At 46.1% G+C, this 15,849-nt stretch overlaps 1 protein-coding gene across 1 annotated transcript in view; it reads right to left on the minus strand.

Moving 5' to 3' along the window:
* Positions 1-15,849, minus strand: part of atp2b4 (ATPase plasma membrane Ca2+ transporting 4) — a 48,543-nt gene that overhangs the window by 14,687 nt on the left and 18,007 nt on the right. The window contains 14 exon segments of the mRNA XM_030375859.1: positions 1,278-1,385; positions 1,538-1,749; positions 1,950-1,995; positions 1,997-2,164; positions 2,848-3,039; positions 3,856-3,962; positions 4,562-4,649; positions 5,732-5,911; positions 7,048-7,285; positions 7,685-7,926; positions 9,268-9,510; positions 9,768-9,982; positions 10,574-10,747; positions 14,592-14,627. Coding sequence (XP_030231719.1) covers positions 1,278-1,385; positions 1,538-1,749; positions 1,950-1,995; positions 1,997-2,164; positions 2,848-3,039; positions 3,856-3,962; positions 4,562-4,649; positions 5,732-5,911; positions 7,048-7,285; positions 7,685-7,926; positions 9,268-9,510; positions 9,768-9,982; positions 10,574-10,747; positions 14,592-14,627 — 2,249 coding nt within the window.

Here is a 15,849-nt window from a genome sequence, read left to right on the forward strand (position 1 = left end):
GACTGATGTAGTATTATGTAGATAGATATATACTTTATTAATCCCGGGGGAAATTCAAGTATCCAGCAGCAGCCGAAAACACACATAAAAACAATGCAGATGGATGTGCAAAAATACAGATATAAATAAATATAAATAAATAAATAAATAAAATGTCCATTGTTGTTATCTATTGTCCTCCCTGCCTTTACTGGGAGCTGTTGTACAGTCTGATGGCCAGGGGGACGAAAGAGTTTTTTAGTCTATTAGTGGAGCTGGACTGGGACAGCAGTCGGCCACTGAAAACACTGCTCTGCCTGGTGAAGGTGTCATGCAGAGGGTGGTGGGTGTTGTCCAGGATGGACAGCAGTTTGTCAAGGGTCCTTCTCTCTGCCACTGTCACCAGAGAGTCCAGCTCTGTTCCCACTACTGAGCCAGCACTCCTCACCAGTCTGTCCATTCGACCAGCGTCTCTCCTCCTGCTGCTTCCTCCCCAGCGAACCACAGGCATAAAAGAGCACGCTGGCCACCACAGACTGGTAAAACATCTGCAGTAGTTTTTTGCAGATGTTGAAAGACCCAAGCCTTCTTAGGAAGTACAGACGGCTCTGCCCTTTCCTGTATAAAGCTTCCATATTTGCTGTCCAGTCCAGCTTGTCGTCCAGCTGCAGTCCCAGATATTTATTTATATTTTTTATATGTACTACACTAATCTTTAGTATTATGTTATGTATGTATAGATGACCATGTGTAGGTGATTGAGGATCAGTCGATGGCCTGCCATAGTCTCAGACCATCGAGTAAAAACCACATGAGATGAGGAATCTTCCTCTTTCTTTCAGTCACTCATCACACAACATTCAGCTCCTCGCTGAAGAACTCAGTTCAGCCTTGAACAAAGGCCGAAGCCTGCGCTGAACAAAGCACCGAAACAAAGATACCCGTCACCTGCCTTAGATCGTTTCCATCTCATATTCATATCCCACGCAGTATCTGGCCTCCGCGCGAACCTAAAGCTCTTATAGAACATCATATACCATCCATTCTTGGTCCTACATCAAGCGGGTTTTGCTGTGGCTTTAAAGCTATATATTTCCTCTATGGGCATGTTGGCTTATCATCACAATGGGACTGGAATGTGGAGTTCTTTGTTCCTGAGGGTTTTGTAAGTAGGAGTTGCCCCACTTTCACAGAGTTCATTACCATGGTGATGAGGATTACACAGTTCTGTTCTGTGTGTGTGAGAATCAAAAGTGGCGTTTCCCCACAATGTGTTGTCAACACACGCACTCTCTTACCTGTCCCCACAGGAGCTCTCCCACGCCGATGAACACGCACCACAGCCACTGGTCGATGGTGAGGGCCGTGCAGGAGAAGGGCTTCCCTCCAAACTGAACGATGATGATCTACAGAACACACAGGAAAGGGACGTTAGACTCCTGTTATCCAGCCAGACGTTGGACTCTCCTCATCCGGAGCAGCCTCTGCTGGGACCTGGTCATGAGGAGCAACCTGAGGTAGTCTCTGCTCATGAGGAACAGCCCGTGTGAGGACTTGCCTGCAGGACGAAGGTTCCCAGGACCACACTGCAGAAGATGGGGTTGCGGTAGATGCCCTCGAAGACGTTCCTCTCCCCGTGGATCTTGCGGGCGTTGATCTCGTTGAACAGCTGCATCATGACGAAGACGTTGAAGACGATGGTGTAGTGTTCGGACGGTGGCGAGTGCAGTGGCGCGTTGCGACCGCTGTCGATGTCAAAGATCTTCTCACCTACAATGGCGGGTGAGTGTGTGTGAGTGACACACACACACAGAACAAGATACAGAGAGAGAACAAGATACAGAGAGAGGAAAATACAGAAAGAGAGAGGGGCTTGCGAGGGAGACAGAGAGAGAGAGTGAGAGAGACAGAGACAGAGACAGAGACAGAGACAGAGAGAGACAGAGAGAGAGAGAGACAGAGAGACTCACCAGCGAAGAGGAGGGTGAAGATGATGACGAGCTGGTAGATGGCGTTGTCCCAGGATGTTCTTCATTCATGGTGCGGGAGATGAGGGCTTGTTGCGGCCGTAGGGCCGGCGCAGCAGAAGAGACTCGGTGGGGGGCTCGGTGGCCAGGGCCAGGGAGGCCAGGGTGTCCATGATCAGGTTGACCCACAGCATCTGCACCGCTTTGAGGGGAGAGTCCTGGAGAGGGGGCAGGGCGGTTATTTCTGTTACAAGGATCTCCGTTAACCGTTACCTTGACGACCGGGTCGTCCTCCTGCGGTCTGAGATGATGTGCCCACGCAGAGTAGGGGCGAGGGGAACTCCTAATGCAGGGTCACATTTAACACACACCTCAGGGTGGTTGCATTAAGAGCTAAGAGTTTCCTGTTCATTACCACAGTATAGCAGCACTCTTTGAGCCAATCTATGGAGATAGTCATCTTTTTACCTTCCTGAACGGGGACATTTTTACCACCAGTGTTTTGAGATGACTTGTGAAGGTCAGTGAATCCAAATGCATTTTAATTCATCACCAACTTGTGTATGTAGACTATGGGGTAGAATAGTTTTCATTGCACACGGTTGGAGTAGCGGTAGCGTCTTTTACACAGTGCTACTACTAGGGGGTTGGGCTTGAAAAGCAACATTGACAACTTTTACGATATAGAGATCTATAAATACGCATACATATTTATACAAACACACACATGCACACACACACACACACACACGGAAAAATGGCAATTTAAAGATTAAACAATCTGTATTTTTTGCAGATAATTCTATTCTATCCATTTATTTGTATCCAACATAATGTAATGTTAGGAAAGCAGCTAATACAGCTGTAGCTTGGTTCCCATATGTAGGGTCTGGCTGCTCACCTGGGTGATGCAGGCCCCCGTGAAGGCCACGATCACCGCCACAACGTTGACCGTCAGCTGGAACTGCAGGAACTTGGAGATGCTGTCGTAGACGTTCCTCCCCCACATCACCGCCTTCACGATGCTGCTGAAGTTGTCGTCGGTGAGGATGATATCGGAGGCCTCCTTGGCCACGTCAGTGCCGGCGATACCCTGAGGGACACGGAGGAACATACAAAGGATCAAGACAACGCAGAGGCAGACAGTGTGGTGGAAATTAATGATTATATTCTATGGTAAGCTATGATTATTATTAGGCCTGTATATCTAATGGTAGAAAACATGTAAAGCGTCTTGGATTTTGATCCAGGGCTGGTCACGAGGCCTGGGAGTCTTGGGTCAGAGCAGGGGTTGGGGCGCAACCCCCCAGGAGCAGGAAGCTACTGACACAATGTATGCTGACTCCACTTCCTGGGTCCTAGACTATCTCGGTGACCATCTGTTTAGAAGAATTTGTGTTTGACTATGTGTGGACACCTAAAAAATAAGAAACTGCTGAGTACTGTGCTATTGTGTGTTTAAGAAGAGGCTGGAATCTGTTGACGAGCAGTGACTCTATAGATCTACTCAGGCTGTTATCGTTGTTGTTTTTCTTCACGATAAAGTCTTTTGTCAATTCTTGCTCCGGACCCCTCGATTTCTTTTACTCTCTCTCCCTTGAATTAGTCTTATATCTCGATTAATCCACCACAACAGCAGGGCTTTGGTCTGCAACAATCAGGGGCTGCAGAAGACCTTGGAACAGAAAAGGAACTTGTGGTTCCATGCTATGAAACCCTGCCCCATTTGTTGAAATGTTTTGCCACTCTGATTGGCTCGTCGTGGAATATTGATATGTCATTATGAGGTCTAACGAAATAGACATTTATGATGATGATCAGGCTACAAATGTCCTTAAAATCCTAAGCAAATTGTTTAAATGGGACCGAAAGGAGGCGCCCCAACAATGCTTTACATAGTCACATGTACCATAGCGAATCCAACGTCGGCTTTCTTGAGGGCAGGCCCGTCGTTGGTGCCATCCCCGGTCACCGCCACCACCTGCCTGGTCTCCCCCACGGTGCTGTCGATGATGCCTGCACCACAGCACAGGGAGAACAGCTCTCATTTAATTCGGGAACATGGAGACCAACCACATGCACCTGACAGAGACGTCAATAGATCTCTCTAGGTGTTGATTTGGAACAGAAACTGATCTTTTGGTAAGCGTCACATCGGCATTGTTTACACTAAATAAATTTCTTGATTCTCAATCATCCAGAAAGTATCTAAATCTTTAAACGTGTTTGAGCTCAATAGAAAGATCTGAGGGCCTGCGAATGATGGCCTACACAGTAAAGCTTTGGGCAAGCTTTTCAATAATCTTGCCGAATAAACAAATGTAATAATTTGTTCATTGAACAGATTATAGTTGTATAGGTCTTAAAGAAATGATCATATTTGAACTGAAAGACTCTGACACTATCTTCATGAAATAACATTACTTCAATCATCATATCACTTATCACAATAACTGCAAATATCCACAGCAAATATAATGATATGCGAGAAGTTTCACTAATGGCTGAAGAAACGTTCTCAGATGGTTAGTGAATTGTACTTCCTCTCTGAACATACCCCAGCTCTGTTTCAGAGGGGAACAGTGGAATAATGCCGTTGTGGAGCATTGACCTACCTTTAACTAGGGTGTGTTTGTCGGTGGGTGAAGACCGGGCCAGGACACGCAGGTTGGGCCAGACCTTGTCCAGACGTTCTTGTTCAACCTTGTGTTCAGAAGAGTGAAGTGTTACATTTCACTTTGAATCAATTCAATATCTCGACAACACATTCACAATAGTAAGTATATCATTTTCAAGTAGATGTGCTCATTTAACTCATATGGTTCATCTGTAATATTATAGTTGTATAATCTCATGAATGGACAGAGGCAGCTTCTGTCAGAACCCAATCCAAATACGGAATTCGGCAAAGCACAAATTCAAACCTTTATTTCATTCAAATACCCCCCAATTTTGGGGGGGGGAAATAAAGAGGAAAAAAATAAATAGCGTGGTCGGCATTCAATATATGTAATACATTTTATATATTAGTATAGTATTTTTGCTCAACCTACACCTGCGGACGTACAGGAAGACAGCAGAGTGTAAGAGAGAGCAGACTGAGGAACAGCGCATGCTTAGTAACATAAGGAAAACGTAGTACATTGGTACGTCACTATTCAGTTTTAATCGGTTTTCTTTTGACCGTTCACGGTTTACTGAGGTAGTTTACCATAACGTGACCTCTCTTTTGTATTCCTGTTTGAACCTGCACTATGCTAAGCAGAGTTTGTTTGACAGGGGGTAGCTCTGCTCTGAAGTGGAGCTGGTTTACCGCTCAGTGGAGCTGGTTCACCACTCAGAGGAGATCAGCCCAGCCTGCTAGCCCGTTTTCTGTTGTTTTATATTCTGTTCTGCATCCTCCAATAGGACGCTGGGAGCGGGGTCACTGTTCACTCATTTGTTAACTTTATTGGTTTGAGTGTGGATAAGGACATGGATGTTAGGTTTCCAATTATTTTCTTTTCAATTATGTTCATGGTTATACATGTTTATGAAAACCATAAACCAACATTCATTAAAGGTAGGATAGGAGGTACGGTGCAAGGATCATTGATTGGCCCGAGACCCGGCCAATCAGGGACTGTGTCTCAATCGATGACGTGACCGGGCCAATCAGGGACGGTGTCTTAGTCGATGACGTAAAATACAGGCCCCAAGACCTAGAATATGCACTAACAGACTTTCCGGTGGACGCCAATCTATTCCACCCCCTCCTCAATAGCACCGATAGCAGTCCGTCTCACCTCTCCTTTGTCGTTGCGGATCTGTAGGTTGAATTCCTTGCCTTCCATACACAAGAAGTCCTCCCCGGGCAGAAGGATGCCACACTTGGTTGCTATGGCGCGGGCTGTGTTGATGTTGTCGCCGGTGACCATGCGCACAGTGATGCCAGCACGTTGACACTTTGAGATGGCATCTGGTACCTAGAGGAGTCAGAGAGATGCCTCATGTCAGTGTCCTCCAATAAACACTCCTGGTAAACATGTTCCATGTCTGGGTTAAGCACAAGACAACCATGTTCATGGAACCGCTGTGCGGTTGACAAGTTGACTAGTTTGCCTTCCTGTTAAATAAATACTGTTTTGAAAGAGAACAAACAAAACAAACATGTTTATTAATGAGGCTTTACTGTTTGTGTTTCACTCCACACCTATGTTTAACCCTATAGCATGGAACCAGATTCAACCTGTATTTTTAACCTGATGATAAACACTCTGATGCTGTGCTATGTGGGGCTATGAGCCCTAATGCTTTTTACATTCCACTCATGAGGTGGGGGCTCCTGACTGGAGGGCTGACATCACTCACATTTTCCATGTTCATAAAGTATATATTAGAAATAGAGATCATCTGCAGAGTTATTCATTTACATTCAGACTTATTCTACTAAAAACGCCCACTCCTCTAGACTCTGTTCATCGTCATGGTGACGGTGCTTTTAAACGAGCTCTGCCTAACAAACGCTAGTCAGTGAGTCACAGATTCCCTGCCAGGGAAAGCGGCTAACATTTCCATCTATGGATTCCCCCTCACTGGCAGTGGGGCTGTGATGGAGAGAAATTTCACTGGCACCTTTACTGCATAAACTAAACATAAAACAGTGACATGAGCTCTACTCCATCTTAAGCCTGAGTTTAGTTGTCCAGGTGTAAGCCTTACACATGCCAGGCCGCTGCAACAACGTTATTCTAAAACAACGTTATGAGCTCAGTAGCTGAGTCAAATTGAAGACTGATGGCGGGGCTCTAGCATAACTTATTCTAATATTTCAGGGAATTTGAATGAACTTGTTCTAAATACATTTGCACGTGTTACTGATCCAACCAGTTTTTGGGGTTATAAGTGGATTCTCTCTAATCCCAAAACTCAAATGTGAGCAAAAGTGACCTGTGGGAGAACGTCTGCATCAGTTGGACCAGACATTAAACAGTGAGTGTTTTTAATGGCCGAGCAGCCAGTGTGTGAGGGGGCTACTCTGAACTATGCATGCACCTCATCCTCTGGACATTGTTCAGAGTTAATATGTTGTACTGGCTTCACGGCTCCTGGTTCCTCCTACCTCGGGTCTGACGGGGTCCTCGATGCCCACCACCACGATGCAGGTGAGGTCGTTCAGGATGTCGTTCTCGTTGTCCCAGTTGGGCTCGCCGGCCTCGGCGGGGAAGTCGCGGTAGGCCACGCAGATGGTGCGCAGGCCGTCGCAGGCCATGGGCTCGATCACGCGGCGCACCATGTCGTCGCGGTCCTTGGGGCTGAAGCTACGCGGCTTACCTTTGGTGTCCAAGATGTGGGAGCATCTTGGGGAGGAGGATTCAGTAGAAAACAGGGACAAATCACCATCGGATCGGCATTGCTCAATCCGTACGTTCACTGGCTCTTTGAGGCATGTAGGTCATGTACGCACCTATTGTATGTCATACGTCCTAGCACAAAATAAATAAAAAGTACTCAGTAGTGTAGCTTTTATCCTAGCTCCCTTGGTTGTGTCCAGGGAATGGGTTAACCTATGGATTGTTAGTGCTTTGCCATTGGTTCTATGAACATCCTTACTGTACCAACAGCGATATATTGTTCCACCTTCTTCTGACAAATGTAGTTATTGTAAGTCGCTTTAGATAACAGCGTCTGCAAAAGGCCCTTAATGTAAATGGATCGTGATGGAGCCACAGGGCCCGGTCGGGAGTGGCCTCTCTTACTTGCGCAGGACGATCTCGGAAGCCCCTTTGCTGTACATGCGGAAGCTTCCATCTGCGTTCTTCAGCACCGTGCTCATGGACTTGCGGGAGGAGTTGAAGGTGTACACCTTGTACAGCTTCTCCTCTGGGATCTCGTCCCTGATTGGCTGGTAGTCCCTCTTGAGCTCCAGCACAAGACCCAACAGGGAGCACTCCGTCTTGTTGCCCACGTGACGCGGGAGGCCTCCCTCTCTCTCTGGGGGCTGGGGAGAACCGGGACATGATATAATGGTTCCAAGGTTTGGATATCCACCATATTACTTACTAGTGACAGTGACTTTTGATTTAAGTCCTGCTGATGAGCCCTAGCTTTGAATGCCCAGTGCCAAATTAATAATTCATAATTAATTCTGCCCCACACTGACCCATCCAGCAACACCAGCCCTCTTTTAAAAGGACATTCCTAGTAACAGACTCTAGTTTATGCAATGTCAGTGTGTGTTGCTTTTAAAGTAGCGCATGCATTGGACTTTTTTCTACTTGTAAAGGCCTCCCTCAGCCTAAGCAGACATCATATTTGGAATAATTGAACCACTCTAATATAATAATAGGATGTTGTATCACAAAGTTGGTGTGACAGTCTACAGGTGAGTGAAACTCTAGTCGTAAATGTGATCTGATTCATTTGGTGGCACAAGGCATTGTAAGCTGTGTTATAGGATTTAGAGCTGAAGTGAATTCAGTTTTCCTCCCGACACACACTCGGTATTGGAGACCCTCCCCCCATGGTAGGATGAACACGGGCCAGCATTCAGCCAGCATTCAGCCTGCATTCAGATCCACACAAAGATGGAAACCCAGCTGCACCGCTGTAATCATTTTCTCATCAATCAATTGTACAAGCTACTAGAATTGTTGTAATGTTTTAACACAAAAAACATTGGAAATCGTCTTTCAAAATGGGCAGAATATTCATGTGCTGCATTCACTGGTCATATGGACCAATCACCACATAAGGTGGTTCTGCTACATGCAGTAACCTGACCTCCTGTCTAGTGGCCCTGGTCCATGCAGTAACCGGACCTCTTGTCTAGTGGCCCTGGTCCTTGCAGTAACCTGACCTCCTGTCTAGTGGCCCTGGTCCATGCAGTAACCAGACCTCCTGTCTAGTGGCCCTGGTCCATGCAGTAACCAGACCTCCTGTCTAGTGGCCCTGGTCCATGCAGTAACCGGACCTCCTGTCTAGTGGCCCTGGTCCTTGCAGTAACCAGACCTCCTGTCTAGTGGCCCTGGTCCATGCAGTAACCTGACCTCCTGTCTAGTGGCTCTGGTCCATGCAGTAACCGGACCTCCTGTCTAGTGAACCTGGTCCTTGCAGTAACCTGACCTCCTGTCTAGTGGCCCTGGTCCATGCAGTAACCTGACCTCCTGTCTAGTGGCCCTGGTCCATGCAGTAACCAGACCTCTTGTCTAGTGGCCCTGGTCCATGCAGTAACCGGACCTCATGTCTAGTTGCCCTGGTCCATGCAGTAACCAGACCTCCTGTCTAGTGGCCCGGGTCCATGCAGTAACCAGACCTCCTGTCTGCACATGAGGAGCCTCACCAGGATCTTGGTGGTGTAGGCAGAGTTGATGGAGATGCTGTTGACCAGGACCTCCAGCGTGTCAGGCATGATGGCGTCGGGCTCAGGGACGGCCTTGTAGTGGGTGTCCCCCACGTAGGCCTGCACCACCGTCATGCGGTTCATGGTCAGCGTTCCTGTCTTGTCCGAGCAGATGGCCGTGGCGTTGCCCATGGTTTCACAGGCGTCCAGGTGGCGCACCAGGTTGTTGTCCTTCATCATTTTCTACCGGGAGATAAAAGGACAGGAAAGTGAACCACCTCAAACGGTATGCACCTACATCATACAAGTAGTAGCCACGTAAAGCCAAATAATGTACGTAATTGTTAGGCGCTTGAAAGAGACATTATGACAGGATATGCTACATTACTGATACAGTATTGACCATAACATGTTACTCAAGTGTTTCTCCAATTTAAATGTCAAGTCTAGTGTGGGGAATGCCCTGAGGTTAGCCGTCAGTGTGTGAAGGGGTCCCTCACCTTGACGGAGTAGGCCAGGGAGATGGTGACGGCCAGGGGGAGCCCCTCGGGCACCGCCACCACCAGAACCGTCACCCCGATGATGAAGAACTTGACAAAGTACTGGATGTAGATGGGGGTGCACTCCGACTCCCAGGTGCGGCCCTGAACCCCGAAGGTGTCGATGACGAAGTACAGTATGAGGATGATGACGGTGACGGCGGACATAATGAGGCCTGGGAGAAGAAGCAGGATGATGAAGTCACAATTATTTGGGTTCGGCATCGTTATTCATAAACTCTTGCTTATATTCCAGATATAAAAAAAGATTGAGACAATGCCAGGATAATTCGACTTTACCTACTGCATCAAATTATTTTGTTTGAATGATTCAAAATACACATCATTTGCCACATAAAAAGAAATTGCTCTACCTTTTTTGTTGAGTTGTGTACTTTCATTTTATCAATTGTTTCAACCATAACCAAACCCAAAGAAACACTGCAGTGGCTTTGGTAAAATTGCCCGTTAAGGTCGTCTCATCCCTCCCCCCACCCCCTAACTTCCAGGGAAACGGTATCTAGCAGAGACCTGCTCTGCTGAAATTTGATTTCAGTATCCGTCCAGCTTACTGTCTTGTGCTGCTATGACAGATGGCTCCTAACCAGCCACCAGATAATGCGTAGGCTAACGTTCTAATGTTACCGCAACGCTCAGAAAGTCATGTAGAGTAGGATTTTTTTGACCACGGATATCAGCACTGGGCTGACACAGTAGCAGAACCAAGCATGGATTCAAAAGCCTTGCTTTGTGTGCCTGTCTCTTACCGGCCTTCCCGATCTGCACGGCCAGTCTGGTGAGCTTTCCCTGGAGCACAGACTTCTCCTTCTTAGTGACGTTGACCTTCTTCACTGGCTTCAGCTCCTCCTTCTCCTCCGACTCGGCCGCCTCCTCGCTCTTCAGGGGCTGGATCTCCAGAGCAATGCCATCCTGGGTCTTGGCTGGAGGGAGGCGGGTGAACAAGCAGGGGGGGTGTGATGAGGGGAGAGGGCACGGGTAGAGGGTAGAGGCAGCAGTGATGAGGGGAGAGGGCACGGGTAGAGGGAAGAGGCAGCAGAACAAAACAAAGATGTGATGAGAAGAGAGGAGAGAGGGTAAAAGGTACAGAGATGGAAAAGACAGGGTAGACCGAACGTTTGGAAAGGTCAATGTAGGGATTCAAAAGGAATTCAATAGGAGAAAGTAGGAGGAGTTTGGTTGACATCAAGAAAGAGTAAAGGCCGGGGTAAAGGTTTCGGCGGGCAAACATAAGTGATGGAGTGGAAGTGGAATTGGGCATTTGCAAAATAAGTACAAAAATAAATGAAAAGACGAGGAGGATTGAGGACAGGTTTGGGATATAGGGGGTACAGGGTAGAGAGGCAGATAATGTGTCAATCTTGAAGCTTGAAGAAGAGAAAAAATGGCAGACTAGAACACCCTGGCCATTAGGATTCATAAATAATAAGAATATTGATAAAGATATATTCTTGGAGGTCAAACTAGTGAGATTGATTTTATTCATTGCTATGCATTCCTGAAGTGTTACTCCTAAAAATACAATTGTTTTTTTTACTGCAGTAAATATAATACATTAAGTGTGTTCTTCATCACATTGCTACTATTGGTGGCTGGGCCAGCTCTCCTGACCCACACAAAGGTGCACATTGGTAATAAAATATATTAAAGATCTACCATTAACAAGATCAACTTACCAAAACATGAATTATACATATAGTCGTTATTGGAAGAAGTCACAGATTTAAGAAAGGGAGCCATCCAATCATGGTGGAGGACTGAATAAGTCCTCCACCATGAATAAATTAACAATTGAATCGGCTAAATGTAATCTTGAACACTTGTAAACCGGTTATGGGAGATTAGCATGTGCCCTAAGAAAGATAGCGGTAGGAAAAAGAAAAGACACGAAACAGCGATCACACAACAATGTCTGGAAACCAGTGGAAATATCAGAGCTAAGATACAGTGAAGCAGGCAGACGTGGAGACCACATGACTATGTGCTCAATCATCGGCTATCCATCTACAGTGCTCTGTGCTCCATCTCTAACGGACTTCATTTAGTGTCTTTCAGTGTGCCGTGAGTGTGTGTAAAACTATTTGATCACGAAACACATCATGCTTATATCTCCGTTTACCATCTCATTAAGACACTTAAAAAAAATCCAGTCAAAGGAATCATAATGCTTTTTGTTGAAAAATACAGCCAGTCAAACCAGGTGAGACTGATATACAAATGCCCCATGACAGATTGGAGTAACAAAGTAGGAGAAGATCGCCCTTCACTCACACAGCCACAGAATGGGCCTCACTGGCAGACTGACGCCGGTAGGGGACCAGGTTCAAGCTGCCATCTCAAGGCCAACACCCCCGGCAGGGTCACTGTGAAGACCTTGTGACGCTCACAGAAACCGTTTCACTCCCTCACTAAGAGAAGTCATGGCAACACCATCCTAAAGACCCCCCGAGCTAGACCTTTGGTTTGATTACGAAACTCAATTAAAAAGGGCCAACATGTGCTCAACCTTGAGATGGCAGCAAACTCAGACACAGTCTCAGAGTGTCCCTTGGACAGATGCAATACTCAACCACTGGACCACACACACACACACACACACACACACACACACACACACACACACAACCACACACACACACACACACACACACACACACACACACACAACACACACACACACACACACCAGAGAGAAGAGGGGTAATGGAGCAAGTGTGGGTCACAACATAAAATACACTTTACAACACGTTTAACAGTGAGGTCTTAAAGTAAATGGATGAATAAATAACCAAATAACACTAGATTACAACAACACAGTTATAAAGGAGATACCCTCAAAATAAAACAACAATACCAAACTCCAACGATAATCAAAGAGTGAGCGTTGATGGTAAAGTAAGAAATCCTGTAAGCAACATCCCATGGAGACAGAGGCAGAGAGCAGGAGAAGAACCGGGAACAGAGAAACAGTGAGCTTGTGACACTTGTTACAAAGAGAGTCAAACACCGGTTACAAGACAGCATGAGCCCCGGGCAACAGCCCGGAAGAAGGCAACAGTGACATAAACAAGATAATTCAAAGGAAAAACTGAAAATGGAAAACACACAGAGAAAACATGACTGCCCACTGGTATATTCTGAAAGGTGCAACTCCCACACAGCAGAGTCACAGAGTCACAGTCTCAACACTGACTCCTGCTTCTCGCACACCTTCTGGGTTCATGGGCTCTGCTCGTTTGCTTACTGAGCCCGGTATGGTGATAGAGATCTAGTTCAGCTAGAGCTCAGAGTGTGGAGGAGATGAGCTTGTTGGTGGTGTAGGCAGGTCTGAATGGCCACTAAGGAGGGCGAGACCATGTGGAAGGATGGAGCCGTCTAAATAATGACCAATATAATACTCCAAAAATATGCAGCCAATATTCTCTTAATATTTTGATAAAATGTATTGAATTGAAAGCTTAGAGGAAATGCATAACTTTTTTTACTTACTCATTTTAACACACACAAACAGACACACACACACACACACACACACACCGTCTGTTTGCAGCAGATGCCAAACCCGTGGGAGGTACAGGGTTAGATAATGTGTGTGTGTGTTTATTTGTGTGTGTGTGTGTGTGTGTGTGCGCGCATGTGTGTGTGTGCATGTGTGGGTCTGCATGTGTGTGTGTGTTAGTGCGTACGTGTGCGCAAGTGTATGTGTGTGAGACAGGACCGTGCGATGCGCACCGAGCCCAGGAGTCAGAGGGAGGGAGTCGGGGCGTGGCGGAGGATGCTTTTCGCTGCAGGGACTTTGCAACCTCTCCCCTGACGGTGGGGTTGTGGTGAAGACACACAAACATGCTTCAGTTACCAGGCAGACGCAGCCAAGAAAAGGCTTGGGCAGAAAATATAGAAAGAATACATGGATTCTGAATAACATGAGAAAGCCCATGGGAGCAGTAATTACAAGCAACATAGTATGACTCATTAGTAAGGTTCAATATTAGTTCTCATTGGAAAAGGTTTACTAGAGATAAATAAGGACTCATTAGAAAGGTTAACTAGCAACCTACTAGGACTCATCAGAAAGGTTAACTAGCAAACTACTAGGTCTCATTAGAAAGGTTAACTAGCAACCTGCTAGGTCTCATTAGGTTAACTACCAACTACTAGGTCTCATTAGAAAGGTTAACTAGCAACCTGCTTTGTCTCATTAGAAAGGTTAACTAGATACCTTCTAGGTCTCATTAGAAAGGATAACTAGAATCCTGATAGGCCTCTTCTAAAAAGGAGTGCAAACCATCTTCTCCTGGATGCATGTAGTCCACACAACAGCCCACGTTGGATGCCCAGTCTTCATCTATACTGTGTAATAAAACAGAACTATTGACTGCAGCTGCTGGAGGTACATTTAAGTGCCAATCTCTGAAATGGCATAGCCATCTGTCAGCTACAGTGATTGAAATGTGCGGTGAAAATATGTCTTTTGAGACGCCTGCGCCTTCCTTTGTGTAAGACCTGCTGTGAGAGTTGCACCTTTGTTTATAGGTCATGTCACGGTGAGGCCCTGATGCAGCAGCAGGTAGAGGTCAAAGAATGGCTGTGGGGAATGGAGCGAGGGGAGAGAGATGACAGAGAGAGAGAGAGCTACAGACAGACAGGCGGACGGGAGGCCGACATTAGATTCCCAGCAACCCACTGAATGGAAGGAGTCGAAGTCAAAGTAGGCAAAAAGGAGGAAAGAGGAGAAAGGATGAGGTCATGGAGGGAGGGAGGGGTTACCTTTGTTGCGATTCTCAGGGGGTCCTTGTTTTTTACCTGTTCGGACAGAGGAGAGAGGGCGGAATGCTGATAACATGACTCAAAGGAAAGAGGAAAAACAAATCATAGAACTGAGGAAAAATGCAGAGGTCACAAACTGATATAACTCCATCTGAATGTCTCTGTGTTCGTTTTGTGTGTGTGTGTGGGGGGGGGGGGGGGGGGGGGGGGGGGGGGGGGGGAGAGTGAGAGAGAGAGAGAGATCTAGGCAGTAAGTAATTGTGAATGTAAAACAACCAATTGTGGTTGAATATTTAACAAGTTATTTCAAGGATTCCCATTAACTGACAAAAAACATAAGCAACAGGCCCTGAATAAAAGAGCTACTTAATAAACCCAATACACACACTTTGTCATTCCCTGGCGCGCGCACACACACACACACACACACACACACCACACACACACACACACACACACACACACACACACACACACACACACACACACACACACACACACACACACACACACACACGTGTGTATAGAACAGATGCCTAAGAACGATTGAATCCACCTAAAGCCTTAGACAGCTTGAACACAAGTCCCAAGGCAGAACGGTCTAGTGACATCTGCTTATGTTGTCAACGTGTGCGGCACAAATACATGTCATTAAATAATTGTTCATGTGATTAGAGTTAAATTGCTAGATTTGATCATTTTAGAGTAAGAGGATAATGGTGACAAGTTGGTCTGGTTTGATTCAACCTTTCTTTGTCTCGTTTGTGACCAAATATAAATCCGAGCCCAATCCTCTTGCCTTACGCAGACAAACCAAGCTGTTTGAGAAGAGATTCTCAGAGTGCGGATGTGACTGACTAGGTGATCTCAGGGCTCATCCCTGCTGGCTAATTTATCATCCTTTTTTCAATTCCTCTGAAAGTTCAACATAAACATAATAGTGAGTGATTAACATGGAATTTAAAGAACAATGCTTAACAGTATCTCGGAAAGAAACAGCCCCAAAGGGCTATAAGATGTACCTCAATAGAAAACATGTTACCATCCCCAGCTAATGGCCTCGCTGTTTCCATACTACGCAAGGTACCCAGAATGATCAAAGTGTTTTTTAAAAATACATTTCATAAAGGCCTGGTTATACAAGAAAAAAAACAAGTGCAAAAAACAGTGTTCAGTGCTGGTCAGAGGCACTGAAGAAAAAAATAATAATCAGCCAGACACTTAATTCTACCAAATCTGATGCAATTGCGAAACATTA

Source organism: Gadus morhua, chromosome 13, assembly GCF_902167405.1.
Source record: "Gadus morhua chromosome 13, gadMor3.0, whole genome shotgun sequence".
NCBI classification, from domain to species: Eukaryota; Metazoa; Chordata; class Actinopteri; order Gadiformes; family Gadidae; genus Gadus; species Gadus morhua.